This window comes from Pelmatolapia mariae, linkage group LG13, assembly GCF_036321145.2.
Source record: "Pelmatolapia mariae isolate MD_Pm_ZW linkage group LG13, Pm_UMD_F_2, whole genome shotgun sequence".
Lineage (NCBI taxonomy): Eukaryota > Metazoa > Chordata > Actinopteri > Cichliformes > Cichlidae > Pelmatolapia > Pelmatolapia mariae.
Genome location: NC_086238.1, coordinates 12,253,982 through 12,263,073, shown reverse-complemented (window position 1 = coordinate 12,263,073; position 9,092 = coordinate 12,253,982). Strand labels below are relative to the sequence as shown.

Below are 9,092 nucleotides of genomic sequence, written 5' to 3'. Positions count from 1 at the left end.
AAGACTAAATTAACACAAGAAAACAGATGGAGGGAGATAATTAGGAAGGGAGGTATTCAAAGAGTCAGGAAAAATGAATGGCTACTTTGACTGTTATTTTTATTTATTTTTTTAAGAAATCGTGAAATAGGAAATTTGATGATTTATTTTCAAAATCACGACATTCTGCTTTCCCCCACATAAGCTGTCATTATGGTTTTAAAGTATTGGTACAGGTACTAGTAATAGTTGGTATCGCGGCACAGCACAGCGCTACAGCTTACTTTGGAGGCGTCACGGTATTTATAGCGACCACGTGCTTTGGGCAAAGCGCGGCCACGTGACACCTTGCAACCAATGCGGTGTCCAGGGCGTGGATTGCCTCAATCAGTTTGACACAATGAAAGATCTCGGTTGCTTTGTAGCGATACATGAGATCCCTTCTTACGTTACCTTATGATGTTGTAGCGCCGCTTCCCAGGAGTTGATTTTGCTTCCTTTGCAGTTTCTGTCGGTGGTAACATTAGAAGGTGGCCTCCGTGTACCCATCATAATGCATCCGATGCCCGTGTCTTCCGTCAGCGGTGGAGACATATTTGATTGTATACAGAGAGGAAATATTGAAGAGTGTATACACTTCGTTCAGAGTAACCGATCTATACTCAAGCAAAAAGGTAAGCTAGGAAGAGATACAGTGCAAACTTAAGATCTGGCTTTTTGTAAAGGTCATTATTCAACCTTATCGCGACGGGATTTCTCGATTTCCTCATTTTATTGCGAGAAAACTGCTGAAAACATTAGTTAGAAAGAGAACGTTTATACCCACTTTATACTGTTTGCCATGCCTGGCTTTAGAACTTTGGAATAATGTGCAAATGTGCCACCGGGAGTTAACTATAGTTTTACCGGATGTTATTGTATATTTGATCATTTTCTGGTCTCTCTTGGTTTTATTTTGCCACAATGCCAAAAAGAAACCTAACTCTACTGCAGCTCTTCTGTGAGATGGTCTGGCACAGATCCTGTGATGAAGAGATGGACAGATCCTGTGACAACACAGCACAAAGTCACATTGTACTGAACTACTCCAACCCCCAAACTTGAGAGGGCTTTCAGCGTCAACAGGCTGACAGTCGATGCATTTATGCCAGTCTCATATTGTTAGTCAAAGTCAGGGTTGAAGGTCAGTGTCATCAAGCTTGACTGTGTAATGTAAATGCGTTTCTCATCATTCAGGTTGGGGTGGCTTTACCCCACTCCACTATGCTGCTCTGCATGGTAACCGAGCCTTGGTCGACCTTTTCCTTAGTGCAGGAGCTGATCCTAACCTGACATGTGATGCAGGACAGACAGCTTTTCATTTTGCCTGCAGGTGAGCAGCAGCTGCATATTTAGTTAAAGCCTGGATTTTCAAGGTGAGAGCTTGATTTGAGCTTGTGCACTTTGTACTACTATCAGGCAAGGGAACATCTACATCATACATCAAATGATGCAGTACGGGGCCGATTTACATCTCATAGACCTACAGGGAAAAACATCACTGCACCATGCGGTCACTGGGGGGAGCATGTAAGTGGATGAAACATTGTATCACAAACTTAGTCGTTTTTGCCATGGGCTACTACACAGTTATATATACAGTGCTATGCAAAAGCCCTGAACCACTCCTCATTTCTTTATATTTTGCTATAAGAATGGGAAATAGGTGCAGTGATCTATTGATACATGTATAAACATAAATAGAAATAAAAATACAGTATATAAGGTTGACACAGAGGATGTACAGTTCTAATATGTTTCAAAGTCATTAAGATCTCCTTTATTCTTCAACACAGCCTGAACTCTCTTAGACAAGCTTTCTTGTGATTTCTTTAAGATGACTTCAGGAATTGTTTTCAGGCTTCTTGAAGGACATTCAAAGCTCTTCCTTAAATCTTGTCTGCCTTTACTCCCATTTTCTGTCAAAATAATTCCACACCGTTTAATAAGAAGGTCCGGGCTTTGGTGAACCCAATCCACTGATAGTCTTTTACTATATGTGTTTCTATCCAGGTATGCTTTTACTACACTGGCAGTGTGTTTGGGATAATTGTCACAATGAAAAAAGAAGCTGTTGACAGTCAGTTACTGTCCAGATGGTATTGCATGGTGGATGAAAATCCTACCATACTTTTCTGCATTCATAATTTTTACAAGATTCCCAGCACCACTGGCTGAAATGCAGTCCCAAGCCATGAAAGAGCCTCTGCCAGTTTTACAGATGGCTGTAGACACTCACTGTATGTATACTGATTTGAACATAAATAGATAGAACCAAAATTTCCAAATTTGCATTGATCACTCCAAAAAAAAAACCCAAACTGTTGGACTGATTTTTAGTCCAGGTCAGCGTTAAGGGGGTTAACAGACAGAACATTCCTGTATGTCCTGAACAGAAAATGTGTGAAAAAGCAGCCAAAATTCAATTAAAACTACAAAAAAAAAAACCTACAGAAAGCCTGGAGAACTATTGCTCAAGACATTTATAAAAATGAGAAGAAAGTCTGGCTTCTTGGAAGGAAAGTATAAAGAAATGTGGGGTGACTTTTGCAAAGTACTGTATTATGCATGCACTAACTGTTAGTTGTTTTTCCCAGCATTGCAGTGCACTATTTGTGGGAGACAGGAATGTTTAGGTTCACAGACACAGACATGTACCAGGTGACTCCCCTTCACCTGGCTGCATCCACAGGAAACACAGAAGTTATTCGGTATTTGCTCAAGGACCAGGTATGATACAGTTTTCACTGTCTGCCTCTTTCACCCTCTTTAGTTGTGCAACAGTATTATTACACAGTAATACACAAGATAATGCCCAATCTAAAAGTTTTAATAAAAATGTTGAGTCAAATATATATTACGTAAAAGCTGCCGGGATGACGAAAGTCATCATACAAAAATGTACTGTGACTTTACGCTTTAGTCAACTTTTGATCTTTGTGCTTCTTTAACCCAAACATTTAGAGTATGGATTATTAATAGTGTAAATAGTGTGATTGGTTGTCTCTCACTCTGTGTGTTGCATGTAACACACAGAGTATATATTTGCATGGTGAATGCATGGTTTCAACTTGCATTTTGGGGATGGAGCATTGAAGTGTAGTCACTGACTGTTTTCCTGAGCCTGAGCAGTGATTTCCACCAATGCCTGTACCTGTTTTAATGCGTCTGAAAATAATAGGCATTCTGTTGATGTTTTTATCTTTTTCACTTTTTTTGCAAATATTTGTTTTTTGTTCTTTTTACTTATCCACTTTTAAACTGTTTAAAATGTAAACTAAGGCTTAAATTATGTACATTTTCTGGGATTTGCAAATATGTTTCAGAGGTGTGCTGTAGATGCAGTTGACCAGCAGGGTGCGACAGCGCTTCACGTCGCAGCAGAGAGGGGTGGAGTGGAAGTGTGCTGGATACTACTGCAGAGAACAGGGTGCGGGATGCTCCATCAGAAGAATCATAGCGGCCTGGCACCACTGGATCTCAGCAAACAGGGCAAAACATTTAGGTGAATCTGCTGCTTCCAGAAATATGTGACACCCCCACCCCCCCTTATAAAACTAGAAGGATGCTGCATTTCATTCTAGCATCCTTTGGTACCTATGAAATATCCAGTATGTTTGCTTTTCCTGATTCGATCTTTCTCTTGGGATTATGATGCTGATTATTACTCTGCTGTATTTTTTCTCTAGACATCAGCAACTCACCAAACTACTGAGTCGGTACATTAATGAGCCAATACACCACAAGCCCAGAGAGTCTCATGGTACATTTGGCTCTGTATATGAGCTCTATTCATTCATTTTACAATAAAAACACAAAGATAATAATTGCAAACCAGTTCATGTTACAGCTCTGAAATTTGATTTTTTTTAGATGTTTTATGCTGAATGTGATCATATAAACAGGTAAAAGGGTGTTTTGTGTTCTTCTTTCTTAACAGTTTTATACTACTGGACACTGTTTTTTCCATCGCTGAGTGGAGCTGCCATCCTGCTGATTGCAGCCATGTTGGGAGGCTATGGGGGTTTAATCTGTGGTTTGCTCTTCCCATGGCTTGCCAGAAGCATTTTCACACAATACCACCGCATGACCACATACCAAAGGTTTGGCAAAAATTGTGGTGCATGTAAATAATCATCCTTTACTGCTGTTATATCACATAGCATATGTCTTCTTTCTAGGTTACCTAACCCGATCTACTTGGGAACCCTCATTGCTGGTTTGATCCATTCTCTGCTCTGCTTCTATGGAAAAATGATGCCTAATATCCTTTTAAAAAGCTAGCATATATTAGGTCTTTTGCTCATACATATTTCTTGATAATTCAGCTTTTCACACACCTACGTTAGCTGAGCTGTGAGTCTTGGAGGAGTTCAGCACAATTGTTCAACTGGATGCATAGATTAACACATCAGAATCATACACTATTCATGACAAAATAGAATGCCACTGTATGATGAAGTGACTACATTTTATATTCAAATAGTCACATATGGAGATGTGTAGGATAGAGGGGACCTTTGTTTAATCTAATCTTGGAGAGAGTGAGGACAATAGTGAGCAAGGCGTTGTTGAGGTGTGTGGTAGGAGTGACAGATGGGTTGAAGATGGAGGTGGGATTACATCAGGGATCAGCTTTGAGCCCCTTCTCCTTTGCACTGGTGATGAACAGGTTGACAGATAAGGTCAGGCAGCAGTCTCCGTGGACGATGATGTTTGCAGACGATATTGTGATTGTGAGTCTGGAGTCTGAAGAGCTGTGGATGTGCTCTGGAGAGAAGAGGAATGGAAGTCATTAGAAGCAAGACAGAATACATGTGTGAATGAGAGGGAGGCAGGTGTAACAGTGAAGATGCGAGGAATAGAGGTAGTGAAAGTTTAAATACCTGGGGGTCAACCATCCAAAGCTTTGGGTGTAATCAAAGTGAACAGGGTTATTTGTGACAGATGGAGTCATCGGGAAGGTTTACAAGATGGTAGTGAGACCTGCTGTGATGTATTATTTGTGGGTGGTGGCGCTGACAAAAATACAGGTGGGGGAGATGAAGATGCTAAGAGTTTGGTGGAAGTGACCGGGAGGGACAGGATTAGAAATGAGTATGAGCAGTTTGGAGACAAAGTTAGAGATACAAGGCTGAGATGGAGGGATAGTGGATACACTGGGTGAAGGATGCTAAATATGGGCAGCGAGGAAGACCATGGGAGAGAGTCACAGATGTAGCGGAGAAGGACATGCAGAGGGTTGAAGGAAAAGAGGATAGGGATATGGTGATATGGAGGCAGGTGTGGCGAAGAAGAAGTCAAAACTCAACTTCACTGCAACATTATAAATCACTCAAAAACAAAAAAATGGTGTAACCCAGGAAAGGGAAAAGATGAAAATTTAACCATATTTACCATTTTGAATTGGTTACACTAATCTTTGGTTACTGACTGTTACATTTTTCACATTTTCATATATATACATTTTACAATTTTATATGAATTCCAGCAAACACTGATGTAAACTGCAACTAGTTTATTTGGTATTCTACCGAGTCTGTTTAAATGTATGTAAAATGTGCTATTAAAATTTTTATCCTTAATGTTGTGAATGTGTGTGGCCAACCAGTACTTTAACCCAGGTGTCGATGGTCCACTTTTCCATACTCCTTGGGTTATTCTGTAAGGTTCTGACACAAGACCCTGGGACACTAGACAGAGCAGAATCAGATCCTCGGTTCTCTTGTATCGCTGATCTGGTGGAGAAGAACCAGAGCCCACAAAGGTTCTGTCCATACTGTGAGGTGAGACATTCATATGGGCATGTTGGTAACTTGTTTTACATGCCACACCTAATATTGTATGTAGTTATTTTTCTAATTATCACTCTTTCTGTTTAGATCTAAAAATTTATACATAGCCTTTCTGTTAATTGTAACTCCCCTCATATTAGAAAAGGTCTTCACACACCTGTGTTAAGACCACAGATATCAGAACTGCCAGGTAATATATGCAGGGATTACAGAGGGATTTGGTAGGTGGGGGAACCCTAAGATCTGGTGTTGCAGTGAGGTGAGAGGAAAAGAATCACTTGATAATAAGTCACATAATGACTTGATTTGTGAGATCTGATATATTTTTCTTTGTCTACAGGCTGTGACATGTACTGCTACTCAAGTATTCACTGTTTCCTGTGGATTTAGCAAACAGAAAAAATTTCTACAAGATATATTAGCACATAGATTCCAGATTCAGACAGCCTAAAGCTAGTATAAAAGGTAGAATTTAGTAAGTGAATCTAATCAGCATCATCACCATCTGCTCTGGATGTCTCCTTACAACACCATAAATTGATGTAAACTTCACCACAGTACTGAAGCTATCTAGTTTAGAAAGACTAATCTGACTAGTAGTAGTATTAGTATACTTCAGTTTTGTTGCCTATTTTCGTCTGCTCCCGTATTAACAAATATCACCACACCACATGTTTGATTTCTATCCCAGATGCTCTTCCTGATGGAATCAAAAATGGCTTTGTGTCTCCTCCCGGGATCAAGCCGTGGATGTTTTGCTTGTTAGGCAAATCTGTAACCACAGCTCTATTGAGCCCCCTCAGTCATCATGTATAGAGCCAATATCTGATTAAAAACTGTTAAATGAAATAGGACTTTATATGCAAGATTTAAATTTCCAGATTATAAAATTTAACTCGCTGAATCAAAGTTCTTACTTTAAAATCAATCTGTCATCTTCTTTCTCATCCTTCTTCCGTACAGCTTGTGTCACACATATACATTTTTTTTCTGGGATGAAAAATGTAAATTAGTTGAATATTACCTAGCAGACACATTTTTTTGAGTGGCCTTATGTGGGTCATTAGAAAGAATGCAGGTTTAAAGCCCTGTCCATTTTTTTGGGGTAAAGTCCATACATAAAAATGCATTACTTCTTTCTAATACTTTGATGACCTTCTCCTGTCTTCATCACAGCTCTTTCAGCCTGACTACACTAAACACTGCAAGCTGTGTGAAATGTGCATTAAAGACTACGACCATCACTGCCTTTTCCTCAACCGGTGCATTGGCCGAGGTAACCACCGCCTGTTCCTGGTCTTCATCCTCTCCATGGTGGCTGCCCACCTTCTTTTTGTTGCCACAGGAATAAGTTACCTGTACAGCAAGATGCCTGGAGGCAGCCACAGCTTCTCATTGTGGCTCACATTGTTAGGAGAGGATTTCTGGGTTGTTGTCATGATGATCATGAATGGACTGACACTCATCTGGGAGGTGTGGCTTCTGACTGAGCAGTTTGATGCTGTCGCCACTGGAACAACCACCTACTTTAAACAATGCGAAAGCGCCGCACGACAGCGGTCACTAGCACAGCGCTGGGTGATAGTGCTGTCATTTCTGATGGAGGGTCGGAGACGGGTGGGCAGCAGACCAGCCAGAGAGGACAAAACTGCCATAGACATTTAAAACTGTCACTCTGACCTTTGTGCAGCTTATTTGAAAACATTTCCAGTATTGCTCAAGTACAAATACTCACTCTTAGTTCCTCTGTGTAAGGTGGTTTGTGATAATGTCCTTTTTAGATTCAGTAACTTTAATGCCATATCTTGTACTTGATTTTAGTATATCTAATATATTTTGATATTAAATAGGCTATAGAGTAGATTTGCCAGGACAATAGTTCACAAAGTGACTTGCAGGGTATCTACCACAAATGTAGACATTCGCCTAGTTTTTAGAGACCTCACTGAAAACCCATACTTTAAGAAACAGTGTTTTTATTTTCTCGTTGTTTTATATTGTTTGTGTAAAGTACTCAATATTTCTGATACTGTGTTTTAGCAGCGAGCGTCTACATCAGGGGTGTCAAACTCAATTGCACAGGGGGCCAAAACTCAAGGCACACTTTAGGTCGCGGGCCAAACAAGATAAACATTTACTGAACACATTAAAACAATGTTTTTTAAACATAAATATGAATAAAAACAGACAGGAATATTATTCCAGATTAAATAAACTTAAAAAAATAAACTTTAACTTTAAATATTTTGCTCTTCATAAAAATATATCCTGTCAAAATTATGCAAGTTAGAAATATGAACATGCTGCCAAAAACCCCAGAAAAAATAAATGAAAGCATACACAAGGTTGGAGCTGCATGTAGACGGAGCTGGGCATTGCTTCAGGAATGGAACTAATAAACTGTGCGGGCCATTCAGTGTCGTACTTTCCCTTGAGTGTATCATTACACTGCAGCTCCATCTGAATCTGCACAGGTGCAGTTCAGCAAAGTCCGCTGACTTGGTTCAACATTACTTGGCAACAGGGAAAGTGAGGCAGGTTGCACTGGTGCATTTGTGACAGCTACACTTGAAATGCCTTCACCGCATCATACATGCCATGTCCATGAACTGACAGATTTCCTTGCTGAGCTCAAAAACTCTATTGAGAACTTTTCCCCAACTCAGCCAACGGACCTCTGTATGATAAGGAATGTCGGCAAACTCTGAATCTATTTCCCACATAAAAGTCTGAAATTGACGGTGATTTAAACTTTTAGCTCAGATAAAATTCACGGTTTGTGTCACGGTGATCATTACATGCTCCATTTTTAGGACTTTACCACACAGCCTTTCCTGGTGTATGATGCAGTGATATGCTGTTAACTCACCGGTACAGTTCTCCTCCTGCATCTTTACTCGCATCCTGCTGACTATAGTCAGCAGGATGCTAGTCCAACAAGTTTGTCCCAGGGCAGTTTCGTGTCGGTTACACTTTGACATACGTTTTAAAAAATGTCTTTTCCTGTCGCTGTCCCGTGCATCGACTTAATGTTCAATATTTCCTCTCCACGGATGAAGATGGCCAGCTGTGCAATGTCCATCATGTCTGTACTTTCATCCACAGCAAGAGAGGATGCAATAAAGTTTTTGCTTCTTTCACACAACTGTGTTCTTAAATCAGTGGCCATCTCACAAACCCGATCAGCAATCGTATTTCTCCTCAGGCTCACATTTGCCAAAATCTGTTTTGTCTGGATACAAGACGTCGCACAGCTTCATCATGCAGCTCTTCAGAGTG

General features: G+C 40.2%; 1 protein-coding gene across 1 annotated transcript; it reads left to right on the top strand.

Annotated features, from left to right (window-relative positions):
• The first annotated feature begins 178 nt into the window (after window positions 1-178).
• si:ch211-223a10.1 (putative ZDHHC-type palmitoyltransferase 6) lies at window positions 179-8,689 on the top strand. Its single transcript, XM_063491419.1, has 10 exons — window positions 179-653; window positions 1,216-1,351; window positions 1,438-1,548; window positions 2,616-2,748; window positions 3,345-3,523; window positions 3,708-3,781; window positions 3,959-4,121; window positions 4,200-4,282; window positions 5,614-5,804; window positions 6,990-8,689. Exons 1-10 carry the CDS (start codon window positions 533-535, stop codon window positions 7,476-7,478), a joined length of 1,680 nt encoding a protein of 559 aa, XP_063347489.1. The 5' UTR covers window positions 179-532; the 3' UTR covers window positions 7,479-8,689.
• Window positions 8,690-9,092: the final 403 nt, after the last annotated feature.